We start from the raw sequence: 21,141 nt of genomic DNA, 5'->3' as shown, positions 1-21,141 counted from the left end.
GATTTATGCATGTTTTCCCACGTTCATCTGCCCATCGGTTTTAAAACTCCAAAGTTCGAGAAATATGATGGACATGGAGATCCTGTAGCTCATTTAAAGAGATATTGTAATCAATTGAGAGGGGCTGGAAGCAAAGAAGAATTGCTCATGGCTTATTTTGGGGAAAGTTTGATGGGAATTGCCTCAGAATGGTTCATAGACCAAGATACTTCTAACTGACATACATGGGATGATTTGGCTCGATGTTTTGTTCAACAATTTCAATATAACATTGACATAGTTCCAGATCGCACTTCACTTGTCAACATGAGGAAGAAGACCACTGAAAATTTTCGTGAATATGCTATTAGGTGGAGGGAGCAAGCTGCTAGGGTTAAGCCGCCAATGAAAGAGTCTGAAATGATCGATGTTTTCCTTCAAGCGCAAGAACCAGATTACTTTCATTATTTACTTTCCGTTGTTGGAAAAACATTTGCTGAAGTTATTAAGATTGGTGAAATGGTGGAAAATGGCATCAAGTCTGGAAAAATTGTAAATCAAGCTGCCTTGAAAGCTACAACACAGGTGATTAAAAATGGATCAGGAAATTTTGGGGGAAAGAAAATGAAGGAGGATGTAGCAAATGTTGTGTCAGGCACAAAAAGGTCCAAGGGGTCCACTTTATCAATCTGCACCACCTCAATACCATCACTATCTCCCTAGGCAAGACACATAATATTATGTTGTTCCACCTCAATATGCGGTTTACAATGCACAACAATATGCATACCTACCAAACTATCCTCAATGGCGAGCGCCAACATATCAAAATGTTCATTCTTCTTCTCAAAATTTTCGAGCACCTTATAATCTTTGTCCGAGACAGGGATTTGAAGGAGGTCAAAGGTCTAGAAACAATTTCACACCAATTGGAGAGTCTTACACAAGTTTATTTAACAAGTTGAAACATTTGAAGATAATAGAGCCGATTCCTCAAAATTATGTGGATCCACATGCAAAGGGTTTCAATCCTACAGCACGATGTGCATACCATTCTGATGCTCCAGGGCACAGTATTGAGGATTGTCGTAATTTTAAAAAAAAGGTGGAAGAGATGATTCAAACAAAGATGATTGTGGTTCAAAATGATGACCCCCCAAATGTTACTAAGAATCATCTACCGGCGCATAGTGATGCACACTTTATCGAGATGATATGTGATGACAAAGAATATGACAATTCTGAAGAAAAGACAATTGAAATTGGTAGAGCTTTTACGAAGGCTAACGTGCAAAGTAGTGACTAAGAAGTTCAGCTTGGTGATTGAGAGACACTCTTCTTTTCTCTAAAAAGAGTGTATAGATAGTTTATTTTGTCATCATTTCTGCTATACAATCATTTTTATTTTTAGTAAGTCAAATCTTTCTATCATTTCTCTTATGCGTTTGTTTGTTGAGTCTTGTCGTAGTTTGAGTTATTAAAGAGTTGTGACCTAAATTTAGTTTGTTGTCTTGTCACCAAGTTTTTTTTAAAATCTTTAATATAATCTTTATTCTGTGTCACTTTGATCCGTTCTATTTGGCATTACACATATACATCTCTTTTCAGTTCAATTTTGTGACATGATATGCAAAAGGATTTGGTCAGATCTTAAGATTATATCTAATCATGAAATGAATACATCAAAGATTTTTTTTTGAGGAAACGAATAAAGGACTTAGACACCTTGATACTTCCTTTAGTATCAACAAAAAAATAAAATCATATGACTTGACATGTCATTTGTTGTCAAGAAGGTATTACTCTCAGCTGACAAACATGCAACAAAATGATATACATATTCATCAATACATATGTTGCAAAGAAATATTGTATGATTTTCACTCCACATCTTAAAGAGAATTGCTTGTATTTGACATTTTTAATAATTGATATGACGAAGACATTTCATTCTACTATCCAAACACCGTGTAATTCTTTGCTATCCCTTTTGAGCCTTAATTTTATTTTATTTCATACCCCTCTTTTGGAATCAAAATACAATAAAAAAAAAAAAGTCAAGAAAAGAGAAAAGTGAAAAAGAGAAAAAAAAGAAAAGAAAAAAAGGAGAGAGAGAAAAGAAAAGTTGGAGTGAAAAATAAAAATAAAAATCCAATAACAACAAAAAAACAAAATTCCTGAACTACGTTCGACCTGTTTCTTGCTTTGACAAGATACGTAGGCAACCTTATTTTGAGGTTCGGTCCAAACAAAAAAAATAATCCAGAAAGTCCTCATCACAAAAACTAGGGCAAAAAATAAAAATAAAATAGTAATAATAATAATTATTATTATTTTATTTTGTTATTTTTATAAAAAAGAGTCAATTCCAAAAGTTGCAAGTCTTAACCCTGTTACGTAGTTTCTTTGAGCTTTCGCCAATCCTTTCTTTGTAACCCTTGTAAAAGTCATATTACAATCCAAATAAAGACCTTCTGATCAATTTTTAACAATGATAAGTCAAGCAAGCTTTCAGTGTTGATTATCATATAAGGAAAAAGGTCATGTACTTTGTATGAGGAGTGAAAATGAGGGAATCTTATCGATGAAGATCCTCCAAAGCATTATAAGACATCATTTGTGTTGACATAAAGTGAAAAATGAGAGAGTCTTATTGGTGAAAACCCTCAGGGCACTATAAGACGATGGTGGGCGAGAGATACAAAATGAGTGAGATTGTTGGTGAAAAACATTTCGAGGAACCGCAAGTTGAATATGAGACATGAATCTAGTACACAAATTGAATTATAAAAGCATGACTTCAAAAGGTTGAAAGTTTGACAAAGATGAAGTTTAGATTGATTGGACAGACCAGACCATTTAATCCAAATTGCATGTCATGGTCATTAGAATTGACCACCACTATCAATGGAGTCCATTTATTTTTTTATTTTTTTTATTTTCTTTTCTTTTTCGCCTCATATGGTCAAATATTATTTTTTCTTATTTTGTGTCGCTTAATTCGATCTTGACTTAGTCTTCACTAAGCAGGGGAAAAATGTTTTCAAAATTGCTACCATCTCTTCAATTGCACAAAACAAAGCTTGATTAGCCCACCAATCGTGACATGATTCAAGAAATAGTGATATGCATAGTAACTTGTCAGTAATTGACAATTTTTGAATACAAGGTTCAATTATTGTTGGAGGGTGGAAACAGTATAACAAATTTGAAGTTGGAAGTCCTGAACAACTAGAGATGTTTTCAAGATTATCAAGGTAAGCTGACTAGCAAACGAAAGCAGTCAATCTCAAGCTAAAATTAGCTTCAAACATGGCAACAACAGGAGCAACTATCCTCAAAGCCAATGCCACAAATCGACCACCATTAAAAAAAAACACTTTCTTTTGTTTCTTTTCTAAAACAGGAAAATATTTCTTACGTAAAAGATATCTTGAAGACCCAAATTTGTTGCAAAAAAAAAAAAAGAAAAAAAAATTATTGCATTGTTCCTCTTATGATAAACGTTTTCTAGTGTGAGACAATTATTTTTATTTTATTTTATTTTATTTATTTTTTATTTCTTTACTAGGATAAACATTTCCTAATATAAGATATTTAAAAACTACAAAAAAAAGGGATAAAATATTGTGGTGATTTTATTTGATGATTCTGTTAATTGAGATCTTCCTAAGTACTGAGATTTAGTTTAGCAGGACCCTCCTACATAATGAGATTTAGATTAGCAGGACCCTCCTACATAATGGGATTAGTAGGACCCTCCTACATAATGAGATTTAGATTAGCAGGACCCTCATACATAATGAGATTTAGATTAGCAGGACCCCCCTACATAATGGGATTAGTAGGACCCTCCTACATAATGGGATTTAGATTAGCAGGACCCTCCTACATAATGAGATTTAGTTTAGCAGGACCCTCCTACATAATGGGATTAGCAGGACCCTCATACATAATGAGATTTCGATTAGCAGGACCCTCATACATAATGAGATTTAGATTAGCAGGACCCTCATACATAATGAGATTTAGATTAGCAGGACCCTCCTACATAATAGGATTTAGATTAGCAGGACCCTCCTACATAATGGAATTAGCAGGACCCTCCTACATAATGGGATTAGCAGGACCCTCCTACATAATGGGATTAGCAGGACCCTCCTACATAATGAGATTTAGATTAGCAGGACCCTCCTACATAATGGGATTAGCAGGACCCTCTTACATAGTAGGATTTAGTTATTTTCTCTTAGGTAAACACTTCTTACTCGGAGACATTATTTTATTATTATTATTTTTTTTGTTTTTTTTTTATTTTTCCTAGGATAAACGCTTCCTAGTCTGAGTTTATTTTTGAAAATTTACATTTGCTAATAACTCACCAAATTTTTCCAGTGAAAACTGGGGCAAAATTTTTGTTTATTTCTTTTGTTTGTGATGGTTTTCAGGGTTCTTCAAGCGAAACATAGATTGGAAATTCAAGAACAAAGTTTCAACTATTTTTCAGAATGATCAATTTTATGATAGTCAGAATCAGCTTCTTCAATGCATATAACAGCCTGACTTCCTGACATCTATTTTTATTCAGCTTCTGATCGAGAAAACATGCAGTCACTCAAGAACATATTCAAATTGTCATTTTGAAGAGTGCCAAAAACTCACTCTAAGCAGCAAGTTAAGCCTCAATCCAATTCAAGATCAAGATACTCACCCAAAAATCAAGGTGATATCTGAAGTAAAGACACAAGTGAAGACTCAAGAGAAGCTGTATAGATAGGAGCTTGTACTTTTATTTCCCATTTGACTATTAGCTTTCATTATTTTTATGCAAGGATAGGAACCGCAACTTGGAGCCTCGATAAAACCTCACTTAACTTCAAACTCATCACCTCATCTCTTTGAACTACATGTGACCTGATTCCCCTATAACCCGGGATATGTAGGATGTCCAAAACTAGGACTCGGTTGAATATTTTTTATTTTCAAATAAGAGTCCGTTCAAAACTTGTCACATTGTCTACTTCTTTGTCTGAAAACTCTTCGTGTTTCCAGTCAAAGAGGGGCAAACTGTAGACACGTAATTTTTGACCGAATTTAAGGTATTACACCATTTTTAGTACATAAATATTGCTTTTATATATAAATTAAATATTTTATTTTTCATCGTATTTTAGTAAGTTTATTTTAAAAGATTGAAAAACTACAAAAAATATATGTTTTCATTTAGATTTAATAAATAAGCTAGTGTTTCTTAATTATAATTTTAGACTAGCTATTTGACTTTTCTTATATTTTATTAATTCAAAATAATTAATTAATATTTTTATGGTTTTTATATATATGTAATTAAAATAAAAGAAATAACCTACCACTACCCTCACCCCACTTACTCCTCCACTACCCCCACTATACACACACATACTCACACTATACACGACACACACACTACCCCCACTCCCCTCAACCCCACACATATACACTACACTTGACAACAATACAGGGAGGAGAGAGGCAGACGAACGATTCTGCAAAAAGGAGAACCCACGCCAAAAAGAAAAAAGAAGGAACAAACATTCCATTTTAGTTTTAGTTTATTTTTCTTTCAAATATTCACTAATACATTCACATATTTTCTTCCTTTCTCATTACTACTTTATTTAAACACAACACATATACCATAACGAATCATCTACAAAAATTAGTGGGTGTTCTAATCGAGGTTCAGTCAAGATTTTGCGGTATTCAACTTTTCCCTATCTCTTTAATTTATTTATGGAATTTGATGTAATTTTATGACAAGTTTTCTTATATGTTGTTTTATTCATTAGTTTGATTGAAATGATTAATTTGTTAGTTGTTATATCTCTCTATTTAATGTATGAAGGTAGATTTAATCGATAATTATTTTTATTTATCTAATTCCCATTGTTAGTTGTGATCTCTTAAAAATAAACGAGTCATAACATTGTTCTTATCTTGATTCAGATAATAATGATAAAGTAGGTATAGTTAGGATAAAAAAACAAATAAATAAATAAATAAATTATTGTTGTTTAATTTTATCAAACAAAAATTATATATATTTTTAACAATTCCTTATTGTTTTATTTGATTTGAAAGTTAATACTTAATTTTGATATTAACTTTAAGAGTAATAAAAATATAAATATTAAATTATAAAATAAAAGATATAGAAATGATGCCCGAATTATATATTGTATCCTCAACATTTAGATTTATTTTACTTTATTTAGTTTTATGTATAAAGGAAGAATATTTGTTTTCTAATGACTAGATGAGTTTTAGGCATATTAATAAATATTTGTTTCAATTAAGAATGTGGTTACACATCTTTTTTGAGACAGTAAAAGAAACTCAAGGATGCGGTGACGCACCTTGTTCAAAAGATAAATAATTTTTATTAATTTAAAGTAAGACTTATAGACAATTATTAGATGAGATGCGAAGAAGACAGTTATGTCTCTAAATGTCAAGACCAAGAATGCGATTATGCATCTAGGTTGAGACCAAATAAAAGTTCAACAATAAAGATATGAATGAAACTGTAGCATATAAAGTATATCCAAAATAATTTAAAAGTAAGTAGAAGTCAATAAAAGCGACCGTGCTAGAATCACGGGACTCGAGGGATGCCTAATACCTTCCCTTGGTCAACAAAATTCCTTATTTGAATTTCTAGTTCATAGACCAAAACTAAATGAGTCATTTCCTATTGGTTAGGGATTCGAAAAGGTGACTTGGAACACCATAAATCAATTCCAAGTGGCGACTCTGAAACAATAAATAATCCCTTAATCAATACCGTCGCTTAAATTGGAAAAACCCTATCTTCCCGCCGCCGTACGCGAAAAGGGGTGTGACAACCCCTACTAACCTTCTATCTCAATATGTGACCGTTACCCATTCCTATCTAAGGTCATGTCCTTAGTTATATGAAGTTACGTCATGTCCTGTCTTTTGTTTTTGTTTTTTTTTACGTCATGTCCTGTCGAATCACCTCGCCCTAATATTTTTTTGGCAGGAGCATTTTTGTATTCTTCCTAACTAAAAAGTAATACATAATTTATTGGTAGTTTAGATGTTTATACATGAGGATTACTAAATAATTTTTTGGTACCTCTCATTAGGAGGTGTATTGTCCTATTTCTTGTGAATTTACTTTTAGTTGTGAAATGACTATTCTGCCCTACTCTTTACCGTGTTCATGCTTAGTTTGTGCTGCGAGAATGGTTGGTGTGATCCTCGATGCGATCAAGTGTGTTTTTGGTGATTTTGATCCTTTTGAGTTGAGTATTATTGTTATAGTTGACTTTGATCAACATTTCGAGTTTCGAGCATCGGATGGAGATTTCGTTAGTTCCATTGCCCCGAAACGTCGAGTTTAAGCTAGTAAGGTGGTTGGTCAAGTTTCCGAGGCCTTGGGTTGAGTTTTAGGCGCTTGGGCTAGAAGTTGAGTTTTATGCCTAAAGAGTGGTTCGGGAGGGTAATTCCCTCATTTGACCTCTTTTCGGAAATCTGATGATTCCATTGAGTCGGTGAATTCTGCTATTGAGTTGAGCCTTCAGATTGTTCCTAGAGGCTATTGTTTCATCTCTATCTGTTTATAACTTACATCTTCTTTTTTGGGGGTTTGCATGCCCGACAGTTGAACTCATGTAACTATGTTAAATGCTTCATGGTCTTACTATGAGATTTGGGCTTGAAATATTTTATTTAAGTGACTGTTTCTTTTCATAAATCGATATACAATTTTGGTTGGATAATTGTTTCATCTTAATGAGTATTGATGAATTTTGGAGTACACATATTCCACCTTAGTGCTTAAATAATTTGGGTAAATGTATAAATATTTGATTCGCCCAACAAATAGTATTAGCGGATGTCAATCACGTGTAGGGGTATTTTGGAATGTGACTGTCAAATAAGACGACTCTAACCATATCTTGATCATTATTGCTCTCACTGTGTTGTGTATTATCACGTTGAGATGCTTGTGGAGAAGTTTCCTCCCCATTTGTGATTCAAGTCTATAATACCAGATTAACTTTGTTGTTTGGATGGAAAAAACGTTTGAAATATATTTGAATTTTGATCGAAATTGATGTAACAATCTCAAACTTTGAACATGACCTTTTACCCCATGCACTATTTAATAGTGTGTTTTAAAGGTATATGTGTGCCCACATATACCTTGGGTCAATTGATTGGTTAGCATCACAAAGACAAAGTTTGTGATTATCAGTTCAATAAGATCAATACAATAATACCACAATTATCCTTAGCTCCACAGTTGGCACCAAACTATTTAACCCAAAAAAGTACAATTAAATGTACAAAAAAAGGGTTAAAATGCTCTTAAATAATGTGAAATTGAACAAAAATTCCCTCAGTTTATAGTTTGGTCTAAAAATATGCTTGTTGTCAATAGTTTGGTAAAAAATGTAACTTAATGGATTAAAAATACCCTTTTTGAAATAAATATATTATTTGTTTTCTTTTTAGTCACATTCTCATTTAATAATAACTTTTTTATTAGCAAATATTTATCCTACTTCAATTCGAAAAAATAAAGAAATAAAAATATTTTCAATGTTATTAGAATTTTTTTATCATTATCTAAATGAAAATATGATGTGATTACTATGATCTTATATATATGACCTATATTCAGTCAAAAATGTGCATGAAGTTAGTTTATTTTAATTAATAAAATGAGATCAAAAAATAAATTACTTCTTACTTATTTATTAGTTAAAGTGATTTCAAAAGAAAGAAACAAGATATGATTCTTTATAAGTAATGTTTCTATTAAGAATAAAATTCATTTAAAAAGAATATAAATAAATATATTATTAGTAAAAAGGCATTTTGACCCATTTAGTAACAATATGGGAATTATTGGATCAAATTATTATCGATATATTTTTAGATCAAACTATTGATTGTAGAGGTATTTTTAGACCAAACTATTAATTGAAGACATTTTTGTTCAATTTCACTTAGTTTAAGGACATTTTGACCCTTTTCCGTTGAATTTATATGTGAGGTTTGAATGACGTGTGGATTGAATTGATTGAGATGGAGAAAGAAATACATAAATATTAAAATTGTAAATAAGAAATGGATAAGACAAATTGACTGTATTAAATAATATTAAACAAATGTAGCATGTGTTGACCTGAACCCAATGATATCTTTGATGGAAATATCCCCAAACAAGCTTGAAGATTGCTCAAAGCTGGTGAACAAGTAACAAAATTGCTAGACAAGAAATGAAGTATTCAGTAAAAGAATTTTTTGATTTAAAATGTGGTGATTCTACTCTTTTATAGGAGTAATTACTTTTTTTAAAAATAACTCTCATAACTCATGAGTCATGACAAATAATTTAATTAAATGACATTTAAGGATGAGAAGAGTAATATCTGACATTGCTTCTGGGGATTGTTTCATAACGGCTAGTGTCATCTTGTATTGTTCATCTTGTATTGTTCATCTTGTATTCCTAAGATATTTAGAACAAAACTTTGAAGAACTTGGTAAGAAACAACAAATTTTAAAGAGTATTTTCAAACTAGAAAATTAAAATTAGTAAAGAAAATAGAATCAGAAACAGATTAGAAACAATATAAAAATATTTTTCTCAAAGAAAGAAAATCGAACCCACTAAATGCACAGTGTCCCCTTAAGGATATTATTCCCCTTAAGTACCCGAGGTTAATGAAATATATCCTCCCAAGATAGAATGATCTTACTCACCGGTGTATCGGTACCTAAAACCACAGTGTCAGCGAACCACTTAACGGCAGTAAAGTACACTTAGAATACTAGATTAGTAGTAATAGAAGAAGTCCAGAAAAATTCGTTCTTTACTAAAATGAGAAGAAATCCCTCAATTTATAGAAAACAAAGGGTAGTATGAAAAAGTTCTTGTTGTGCCTTACCGGAAAGGTCACAAACCTTTGGAAAAGTCACAATCTTTCGAAAATGTCACAACCTTTCATAAAAGTTGCAACTTTTTATAAAAGTCGCAACTTTTCATAAAAGTCGCAACTTTTCATAAAAGTCGCTACTTTTCATAAAAGTCACAACTCTTCATAAAAATCGCAACTCTTCATAAAAGTCGCAACTCTTCATTTTCCATTCACACCTTTTAAAACCCAACATTCCCCCGCATGAATGGGGATTGATTCAAAGACACAGAAATAGACAAGTATGTGTACTTTACAAGCAAGAATTAATTACATCTGGATAAGTAGGTTTCCCCTTGGACTTTCCGTAGTGAACATATGTCGGATATATTCGATCAATCGATAGATGCGATATCTTTGAACCGTCAAGCTTTGATGTATACGTCACACAATTAACCCTTTACCGTTTATGATTCTTACGGTTGTGTTCGTTTCAGCCATGAACACCCCCTGGTTTCATGAGTGTATGGAGAATAGGCTTTTGCCAATAATTCTCTTTGAAGCGGCTTACACTTCATACTCACATAGGTGATTTCTAATCGTGTCATCGCGTAGATACACTATTTGGTCAAGTCTGCCAAACTTAGCAAATCATTAAAAACTTGAAGCTTTATTAACTCATTAACAAGCCTTAATATTTTAACCTCGTTCCTGAACATTGTCTTCATCATGAGAATGGATTGAGTTGATTGACAATGTCGAATCGTCAGTCGTACAACTTTATTTTTCTCCTTGAATCTAGCTCTTGGGATCTCCAGTCTGCTTGATAGAGTTACCGCCATGATGACTTGTCCTAAGTCGTAAATCCATTCCCTTAGATGATCTTTCAACTTTCTCTCTAGTTAGGCCTTTATGTAGGTGGATCCGACACATTACCCTTTGACTTTACATAGTCAATTGTGATAATTCCACTAGAGAGTAGTTGTTTTCTAACAGTATTATGTCTCTATCTTATATGATGATTCTTTCCGTTATACATCATGCTTCATGCCATACCTATTGCATCTTGACTATCAAATTGTATGCATACTGATGCCAAAGGTTTGGACCAAAAAAGAATATCTATTAAGAAATTCCAGAGTCTTTCAACTTATTCACCGGCCTTATCTAGAGCACCTAGCTCAGAGTTCATTGTAGAGCTAGTGATACATGTCTTTTTTTTTTGGAAGATTTCCAAGAGACTTCTCCTCCACCAAGAGTAAATACGTATCCACTCATGGATTTTACTTCATTTGATCTCGGTGATCCAATTTGCATCACTATATCCTTTCAATACTATTGGATATTGTTATGATGCAAGACATAGTTTTGAGTATGTTTTAAATACCCCAAAACTCTTTTCATTGCCATCCAATGAGTTTGATTGGGATTACTCGTGAACCGAATCAGTTTACTAATAGCACATACTATATTTGATCGTGTACACTTCTTGATATACATCATACTTCCCAATACTCTAGCACAATCCAATTGTGAGTCACTTTCGCCTTCACTCATTTGAAATGCAAAGCTCACATTTATTGAAGTCTTGACAATATTGAAATACAAATATTTGAACTAGTCAAGTACCTTTTCAATGCAATGAGACTGTGGCAATGATAAACATTATGGAGTTCTAAGGATTCTTATACCTAAGATCGCATCAACAACTCCAAGATCTTTCATATCAAACTTATTTTCTAGCATACGTTTAGTAGCATTTATGTCATTAGTGTCTTTACTGATGATCAACATGTCATTAATCTACAAACAAACAATGATCGTGTGATTTTAATGTAAACACATTTATCACTTTCATCATTCTTAAATCTATTTTCCAACATGGTTTGGTTAAATTTCTTATGTCATTGTTTGGGTGCTTATTTTAGTCCATAAAGTGACTTAACAAGTTCGCACGCTTTCTTTTCTTTACCAGAAATCACAAAACCCTCGGGCTGTTCCATGTAGATTTCTTCCTCCGATTCTCCATTTAAGAAAGTTATTTTCACATTCATTTGATGAATTTGGAGGTCATATACCACAACTAATAATATTAGCATCCGAATGGATATAATTCTAGTTACTGACAACATATATCAACAAGATCAAAACCTTGTTTTTGTCTAAAGCATTTGACAAAAAGTCTTGCTTTATATTTGTCAACAATTCCATCGACTTTCATTTTCCTTCTGAAGAGTCACTTTGAACCCAAAAGTTTATTTTCTAGAAGAAGATCAATTAACTTCCAATATGGTTGCTCAAGATTGTATCAATCTTACTATTGACACCATCTTTCCAGAAGGATAAGTCTATAGAAGACGCAAGAAATGTTACAAAATCATATTCGAAAGAAGTAGATGTCCTTTGACATTTACTATGCCTCTGAATCTCTTCATTAAGTACATTCTCTTTTTTTTCTTTCCAAGGTCTTTTAAACCCTGCACTAGACTACTCAAGTCTAATTTTACAGTCCACAATCATAGATCCTATTTTAATTCTTTTAGGAATAGGAACTTGGACTTTGGTTAGACACCCCCACACTTTGAAGTATTTCAAGTTGGATTTCCTTCCTTTCCATTTCTCATATGGAATAGATTGTGTCCTGAACAAAAAAAATTATTTTCTTTCTGAAAATACGAAACTTTTTGTTGATCCCTTTTGCAGTAAGGATAGTTTCTCCACACAAGTCTTGTAGTAAACCTGAACTTATAAGTAATGCATCCATCATTTTCTTCAAAGTTCGGTTATTTTTTTCCATTCTGCAATTTCATTAGATTTAGGTGAATAGGACAATAGTTTGATAGATAAATCCATTTTCCAAACATATTTCTGCAAAAGGAGATTTATATTCTCCATCCCTATCACTTATTATCTTTTTCTCAACTGATTTTCAACTTCAATATTATATTATCTAGACATTTCTATTGCTTCATCCTTACCATTCAGCAAATAGACATAGTCGTTTCTAATGCAATTGTCAATGAAAGTTATGAGATACTATTTTCCACCACGAGATGGTGTTGACTTTATATCACAAATGTCAGTGTAAATCTACTCTAAGGGATTAGAATTCCTTTCAACGGATTTATAAGAATGCTCAGCATACTTAGATTCCACACAAACTTGACATTTTTATTTATTGCACTCAAAGTTAGACAAAACTTCTAAGTTGATCAGTTTTCCTTACAAGGTTTTGTAATTGACATGCCCCATTCATGTCACAAACAATTTGACTCAATCAAGTAGGAACAAATAAAAATATTGAGTTTGAAAAGCTCTCCGCGAGGTAGCTTTTTCTCACAAATATTTTGTTCCTATTTCTTACAATTTTGTGTGATACAAACATTGTTTAGAGTCATCACCTTGTCAAATGTCCTTTTCGGAAGGACCTTTCCATAACTTTCAATTTGATTGTTATAGAACTACCCATGAACAAAGTTTCATCGGGTCCAATAAAGGCAATATAGTCCAAATGATTCTTTTACAAAACATGACAAATGACTATTCACCAATATTCATGTCTATACAAATAGTTATATTTAATAGACATATCTCTTCATGAAAAGTCACAACATTTTAATTGACACTTTTTCATAAAAAGAACTCAATCATTTTGAACAAGTATACATATAATTTGATAGTTTCATACTAGTCATACCATATACTAGTAAAAGAGAAACTCAACGACCACAATATCAAATATACTCCAAGAATTTTATGGGTCTAACATAATACAAAAGTATCATCCAATTTCATATCTTGTGCTCCAAATTTAAATTAGACACTAAGTCTAATTTTATCTTTTTCATAAGCATAGAACCTCCCACATTTTAAATATGATCTCAAAAATATTTTTCAAGTATTTGAAAATAGTTTTTCCACATATTTTTTTCCTCATGCTATCAAAGTGTCATTGGCAACGTGAAACCTCTTTTGAAAGTATCATTCTACAAAAGAATTATAGTGCTTCAATTCTCTTTGACAATTTTTACACAATGTCAAGTTCATTCCATAGAGACACAAAATCACAAATTCTAAGTCATTGGTATTTTTCCTCTATCACAAATAGACATACCACTTAGTATTTAGAATACTAACAATAAAGACAAAAAAATTTGTACAATTTGTTCTATATAACAATGAAGTTTATAGAAAGTCAAAAGTACAACATTGACTTATTATGTGAAGTTTTCATATTCTTCAAATCAATAGCATAATCTAAGTTTTCCAGAGTAGAAAACTACAAAAGTTTTTAGTCTACAAAAATTAGACACAATCAAATTTCACATGGAGTACAAAACTATAAAAGTTTTTTTTTTAGTCTCCAAACAAAATTAAACATATTCTTAGATTATCACATAGATATGCTTTATCAAATAGCCTTCCAACTAACATTTTGACATACTATTTTATCAAACAAAAATGTGCATCTCTCATTCTGCAAACTAAAGAATTTTAAAAGCAACACTTTTTTGCCAAGGAAAATTCATTCAAAAATCATATGGTTTGCAGATCTTTTTCCAAAGACGTACATGATAAATATCAAAACTATTAACTTTTAGAAACTATTTTCCTCCTTAGATAAATAATTAGAAGGTTACTTGGTATAATCTTTAACCGAAATACCACCAATTCTTCTAGTACATTCTCACTTCGACCTTGCTAAACAAAGCACCAAATTCTGGAGAAGTAATGCATTAATCTTCTACTTCCATGATCTGTTTCTCTCAATGAGTAGAATACAAGAAATATCAACATTATACTAATTTCCTTAAGATTGTTGTTCATCTTGTATTCCTAAGATACTTAGAACAGAACTTTGAAGAACTTAGTAAGAAACAACAAAGTTTAAAGAGTATTTTCAAACTAGAAAATTAAAACTAGTAAAGAAAATAGAATCAGAAACAGATTAGAAGCAATATAAAAATATTTTTCTCAAATAAGAAAATCGAGCCCACTGAATGCACAGTGTTCCCTTAAGGAAATTATTCCCCTCAAGTACCCGAGGTTAATGTAATATATCCTCCCAGGATAGAACGATCTTACTCACCGGTGTATCGATACCTAAAACCACGGTGTCTACGAACCACTCAACGGCAGTAAAGTAAACTTAGAATACTAGATTTAGTAGTAGTAGTAGAAGTCCAGAAAAATTCGTTCTTTACAAAAATGAGAGGAAATCCCTCAATTTATAGAAAACAAAGGGTAGTGTGAAAATGTTTTTATTGTGCCTTACCGGAAAGGTCACAATTCTTTGGAAAAGTCACAATCTTTCGGAAGGTCACAACCTTTCATAAAAGTCGCAACTTTTCATAAAAGTCACAACTTTTCATAAAAAAGTCGCAACTTTTCATAAAAGTCACAACTCTTCATAAAAATCACAACTCTCCATAAAAGTCGCAACTCTTCATAAAAGTCGCAACTCTTCATTTTCCATGCACACCTTTTAAAACCCAACAGACTATTGATTTTTCCTATGGGCATTCCAACCCTTGGCCGGGTACTATTTGTATGGATTGAATCATCAATCATACCATTAGTTTTTGGAGTAACGTCGTTACCATTGTTAACTTCCTTGTGTCATGATTCAATACGGTCACATGTCTTGGCTATTTTTTACCTATACAAAGTGCAGTAATGAGCTTCTTGTTTAGAAGACCCACGCGGTTCTTACTTCAACATGGATAATCATTCGACTATCCACATTTCTTATTGAACAAAATGAACTACAGAAAGTTGAGATCAAACCCAAAGAGTTTATTGATATAACGAATTCAACTATGTACATATTTTAGTAACATTGTTGATACGGGAATTTTCGTTGCTTATTTCCTGAAAAGAATGTTGATAAACCAGCTGATTACACCATTGTACTTCAACTCAGTCTCCAAGCCTGCAGAACGTATTTTAGTTCAAAGGATATCACTATAAGATACTAATTGAAGTGAAAGAAAAGTAGTCGTCTACCTGAATTCTGCCATCAGATGTTCCGATGACTAAAGTCTCTTCATTAGTATCAAGAGCCATGCAAACAACTTTGCCATTTATACCAGTTTGTAGTGTCTCCACTCTATTATGTTTCTTTTTACACCAGGCTTCCACAATACCTCCTTTCCCCCCTAAATAAATCAGCTCTGAACTGACAGCCATTGTGCGAACGTCTAATGTGGATTGCAGTGATCCAACCATGCTGTAGTTTGATGTATTCCATATCTTTTTTTTGCGAAACAAGAATAGAAATACAAAATATGTTAATGAGTATATTTCTGATGTTCAATATTTAAGACTATTTATGGTGGTCATACTTGTGAAGAAGCATGAAGTGTCTAGTGCAGAGATTAAAACTAATAACGATGAATAACAATCTATCGTATGCTTGACAATACCTTCACAACTGCTCCATCTAAGGAAGTAGCTGCGGAAAATAGTTGTCCATCATGAACTTGTATGGCGTATATGGGACTTGATTTCCCTAATAATTTTCTTGAGCCGCTTTGAATAGAGTTAATTGTTCCAGTTGGCAAATCAATATCCTGAATGCTGTTATCAACACATCCACAATACAGTTTTCCTTTAACAAGAGTCAGGCATTTTGCATACTTCTGTTGATTTAAAAGTTTGGTTGCTCCATTCCATGAATGCACCTGATTTTTGGGATACAAGATATAGTTAAACGAACAACCTCCAATAATTCACACACAAACTCATTATCAACATTCAGCAAGATTTCTACTACAAAACAAGTCCCAATCAATCAATGTTTATTGATTGTTTGTTAATCAATCAATGGTTATTATTTTCACAAAATGTGAAGTGAACATTCTAAATTTGTACTTAAAGACTCTCGAGAACTGACCTTAATGCCAGCTCCCTGAGGAATGAAGCATGACAAGCTGTTTGAGACCATTAGGTTATTGACATGATCCTTCATTTCATGAATTTCTTCACATTCTATTCCTTCATCCTGGATGGACCACACCTACAAGTGCCAGGACAGACAGATTTAGAAAGATAAACCGTATGTGCTATGCGTCTTAAGAGATGTATCTCTTACCCTCACAGTTCTATCAAGTGAACCACTGTACAACTTTTCTCCTGATTGTAGAACTACCAGGCTTGTCGCAGCTTTGAGATGATCTCGGATTTCTTGGATGAGGTGTAAGCTTTTAGCTTTTACTGTCCATACCTTCAAGAATAAAGAAATTTCCCATCAAACTCAACCTTGCAAGCTTTTGTTCTACAATTGAACTGGTGACACTGAACTTGACCAAGGTCCTTTTACTAAACATTGCTCTGTAACAATTTTGATAAACAAGTATTCATGATACGCAGGGGCAGACTAAGACCACTCTTTAACATTTATTACATCTCATATCTTCTTTTTCTTTAGCATATCTTAAAGGTAATGTTTCACAACTTATTTACAAGTGATAAAAGACGGACATTTCTGAAAATAGCATATATCAACCTTTATAGTTCCATCTGTATGACTGGAAAAAACTTTATTTCTGAAGCACACAATTGAAGAGACTTCACCGTTAACACTGCAATCCTCCAGTGCAATTTCTTTATGATTCCACATATCCTGATAACAATAAAATTTGGATGATTAGGGTGGTTAATATTGTTGATAACTAAATGTGGGGATATGCCAGAAACTTACAGCACTAGATTCTCGCTCTTCTGAAAAAAGGTTAAAAACTTCAACAGCCATGGTGGATGATTTCTTTAGTTCTCTCAAACCTTTAAGTATATCCTTCACATGGATTGTTAGATCATGCAGTCCTTCTGAAATTCACCATATGACAAATGAGAATAATCTTCAATGACCAACATTATGTCTTTGATATAAAACCATGACCAACTAAGCCACAGTAGCATGTCAAAAATACATCATGTATAGACAAATGATTTCCATATCAATTTGACTGATTACTACTCATATACACCCAAAAGCCTACATGATAAATGTCGTGATATTGAATGTTCCACATACCAGGCTCACTGATAAAGCTCCTCAGTGCAAGCAAGCAAAGTGCTTTATTCTCTGTATCCCTTGAAGATTTGAATATTGATACAAACTTCTTGAGCAAGCATACTCTTGCTGCTCCTCTAATTCCAGTGTCTGGAAGGATGGTTAGCATGTATACCAGCCAAGTAGCAGACAGAAAACATGCAGAAAATAAATCTGCTGATTTACTCTTCAGGCCATCTGCTAAAGCTTCAAATAGTAATCCGAATTCATAGCTGACCAGAGAAAATGCCATTTTCCTCTCCCAGTCCTCAGCAGCTAACTCTTCTTCCTATAAATGTTTTTTTACAGAATATAAGGGGATTGAAATTAAGTATTTCACATCTGGTAACATGATTTAGGAATGCTACTGTATCATTTATAGGAATGAAGCTGACCATTGTTTCTTGACTACTAGACAGATATCCAGTATCATTTTGCGCTGCATTGCTATGATCTGTCCGGTCAAGTCCTGCACGTTTAAGTAGAAACTCCCTAATAAGAGGTTTACCAGAATAGGAAAACCTTCCTTGGAGCGCTAAAAGTGTCTCAGCAGCAGCTATTTGAGAGTCAGGATAATCTGAATTTTTGAGACACATAATTAGGACATCTACAGCTTCCTCTCTATAGATGCTCATTTTCCTTGGTTCTGCCTGCAGTTCAAGACAGCCCATGTTATTTCACATGAGATTGGATTGTTCATGTCCAGTTAGAGAAAAAAAAGAGAACTAGGTTGAGGATGAAATAGATATAATCTAAGACTCATACAAGCAGATCAAGCTGTAGAAGTAGGCCAGCCACAACAGGACACTGATCAGGGAGAGCTGTCTGTAGGTAAATGAGGAGGCAGTGCATTGAGCTATAAGTACCTTCATTCTTAATAATGTGCAACACTTGCTCATTAAATGCCCTTCTGGAGAAATAATACAGTGAGTGAAGACATTTGAACAAGATGGAATTTCATATAGTTGAGAGTAATATACCTGTTTAACTTGACCAGTTCAGATAGGAACTGGATAATCTCAAACCTATCTGCATCGTTCGACTCAATGAAGCTCTCTAACAGGTGTGTTAATTCAGCTTTATCAGCTATCATATTCCTGCATCTTCCATCCTGTTGCATGCATCTCAATAATATAACCACAGCTGATAGTCGTTCTTCGACTAATTCAACTTCCAAGCTGCATAAAATAGACTCTACTACTTTTGCCGAAGTCAACCTCTTGACAATTTTGGAAGATCTTTCCTCCTCTATGTTTTTAAGAGCATGTCCAAGAAGAAGCACTGAAGCTGATTTGGGCTTCATAAACATGCTAACCAAGTCTTCCTCACGACTGATGAGAACTTTTAGAAGAGAGTCCAGCAATTCCATTTCTGCAAGATTTCCAATAAATGGCATCAATAGATAGATCAGAACAACAGCTTCCAGTAATCCCTTCTGAAAAAGAGCAACAATGCATTCTACATCAGTGTCAACTCTGGTCAGTGTTTGGATGACACCATTATCTCTTGATCCCAGCTCGGAGAGGAGAAATATCGTTGCCATCAAAACATCGGGATCAACAGAATTGGAAAGGATCTCTACAAAACCATTGATAACTGGAGGTTTTGAGAGCATTGTCTGAATACCAACCATCTGACCTTCTCTCCAGAACTGCTCAATTTGTAGCACTGCCATTTCAGACTCTCTTAGAATCTCTGATGTACAGAGGTTGGTTATTGCACGACGAAGCTCACTGATGGTTCCATCTAAAGAACCTAGGCCTCCTAAACTAGTACGTGGACCTGGTATCTTCACTGGTTGATATTCAGGTTCACACCTATGAAGAGGAGCTGAATTTTGGTCCTTTTCCTGCCAGCTTGCAATGAGGCGCTTGAGCACATAATTTGTTTTCGGTAGTTGAGTACTATGTAGCTTCTGCCGTGTTATTGGACAAGTGGCATTTCCCCTCTCCAGCCATTCTTGAATAGCCTTTCTTTCATATGTCTGACCAGTTTCAAGAGTCACTGGATCTTCAAGTACATGTGTAGTTATGGGACATACAAAATCCTTTGGTGGTGTATTCTTTCCACTGGATTCCATTAAAGCATCTGGATGGCTGATATAGCAATAAAATCATAAATATTATATAAAAAAAAAAATGTATAATTCTAGCAAGTGCTTTATTTATACCAACCAGCTTGATTCTCTGATAATAGGCTGCTTCTCGTTTAGATATTGCGTCTGCCTTGTGTTGAGCAATGACATTCTTTTGTTCATATCCTAAAAGACACAAGGATCACTTTAATAACTAGAACAATCTGTATAGGTGTATCAGTCTTCAGGCTATTCTGATTCATTGTTATTATCAATCGGTTACCTCATTTTCGCCCTTGGATTCAGTGGAACAAGGATCATTGGAATCATCACTTGAACAAGACTCATGTTCCAAATCAAAATTGGATGGCTTTGATTTTATTGATGATCTTTGACTTGTAAGAACTTTCAGGGAAACTCTCTGAGGATAAAAAGACGGAAACTTTGAAAACTCTTTGCTACTACTATTCAATTTCATGACTGACTTGTCTCCTTCAACAGAATCAGTCCATATTGGCTGCACCGATGTATGCAACAATAATCAGTCATAGAAAACTAAAGTAAAAATCAAAGCAGCAAACCATTGTGATAAGATGAATAAAATACTGTAAACAACAAAGTAAAGTTAAGGTAGAATTGTAAATAATAGTAAAGCATTACATTATACCGTCGATTTTTCAATCCATATTCTTGATTGATCATCTCCTCATCTTTGCTAAACTCAAAACAGTCACTCCTTTGTACAATTACAGATGGTGGATCAATAATCTTGTCTTGATTTTTGGCTCGCAAAACCTCCTTGAAATATCGAGAAAAAACTCTACAATTCTCATCAAGAATTTCCTCATACTCATTCTCCAAATCCTTCAACTGAGAGGCTTGCTCTCTGCTTATAGTTGACAAAGACATGGTAGGTGCTGAAACCGCGTTGAATAATGGCATAATTGTTGACCTTTGGTGATTGTACCAGTGAAGAATAGGAATGAAATGAATGAGAAACAACTGTTCAAAAACAAGAGGTGCAATTTCCACTCTTGCAATGAAAGGATCAGTGTAAAACACATGAAGAAGACTAAGAGCAGCATCTACGGGTTTATGCAGAA

At 33.4% G+C, this 21,141-nt stretch overlaps 1 protein-coding gene and 1 long non-coding RNA gene across 3 annotated transcripts in view; one reads left to right on the top strand and one right to left on the bottom strand.

Annotated features, from left to right (window-relative positions):
• Positions 1-21,141, top strand: part of LOC125809969 (uncharacterized) — a 96,888-nt gene that overhangs the window by 29,517 nt on the left and 46,230 nt on the right. The window lies entirely within an intron of this gene.
• Positions 15,652-20,523, bottom strand: LOC125809939 (putative E3 ubiquitin-protein ligase LIN-1). 2 transcript variants are annotated; one of them, XM_049489470.1, is made up of 13 exons: positions 20,322-20,523; positions 20,139-20,224; positions 18,945-20,060; positions 18,730-18,874; positions 18,360-18,614; positions 17,947-18,253; positions 17,614-17,738; positions 17,419-17,535; positions 17,005-17,136; positions 16,807-16,929; positions 16,337-16,594; positions 15,918-16,163; positions 15,652-15,843 (listed from the first exon to the last, which is right to left on the bottom strand). In XM_049489470.1, the coding sequence occupies exons 1-13, from the start codon at positions 20,514-20,516 to the stop codon at positions 15,826-15,828; spliced, it is 3,123 nt and encodes a 1,040-aa protein (XP_049345427.1). In that variant the 5' UTR covers positions 20,517-20,523; the 3' UTR covers positions 15,652-15,825. The 2 variants fall into 2 exon arrangements, with proteins under 2 accessions (XP_049345427.1, XP_049345428.1); XM_049489471.1 differs by having other exon boundaries at positions 18,730-18,871.

Source organism: Solanum verrucosum, unplaced genomic scaffold (genome assembly GCF_900185275.1).
Source record: "Solanum verrucosum unplaced genomic scaffold, falcon-dt-bn FXZP01000257.1, whole genome shotgun sequence".
In the NCBI taxonomy this organism is placed as follows: domain Eukaryota; kingdom Viridiplantae; phylum Streptophyta; class Magnoliopsida; order Solanales; family Solanaceae; genus Solanum; species Solanum verrucosum.
This window is presented reverse-complemented; position numbering and strand designations above follow the sequence as displayed.

What these genes read in the sequence shown, in the direction of transcription:
- LOC125809939 (XM_049489470.1), bottom strand. Translation starts at nt 20,516, where the DNA reads ATGAAATTGAATAGTAGTAGCAAAGAGTTTTCAAAGTTTCCGTCTTTT. An exon ending in CTAGTAGTCAAGAAACAATG is followed by an intron (nt 18,254 to 18,359) that starts GTCAGCTTCATT and finishes AAACATTTATAG; the next exon opens with GAAGAAGAGTTAGCTGCTGA. An exon ending in TAGATGGAGCAGTTGTGAAG is followed by an intron (nt 16,164 to 16,336) that starts GTATTGTCAAGC and finishes CGCAAAAAAAAG; the next exon opens with ATATGGAATACATCAAACTA.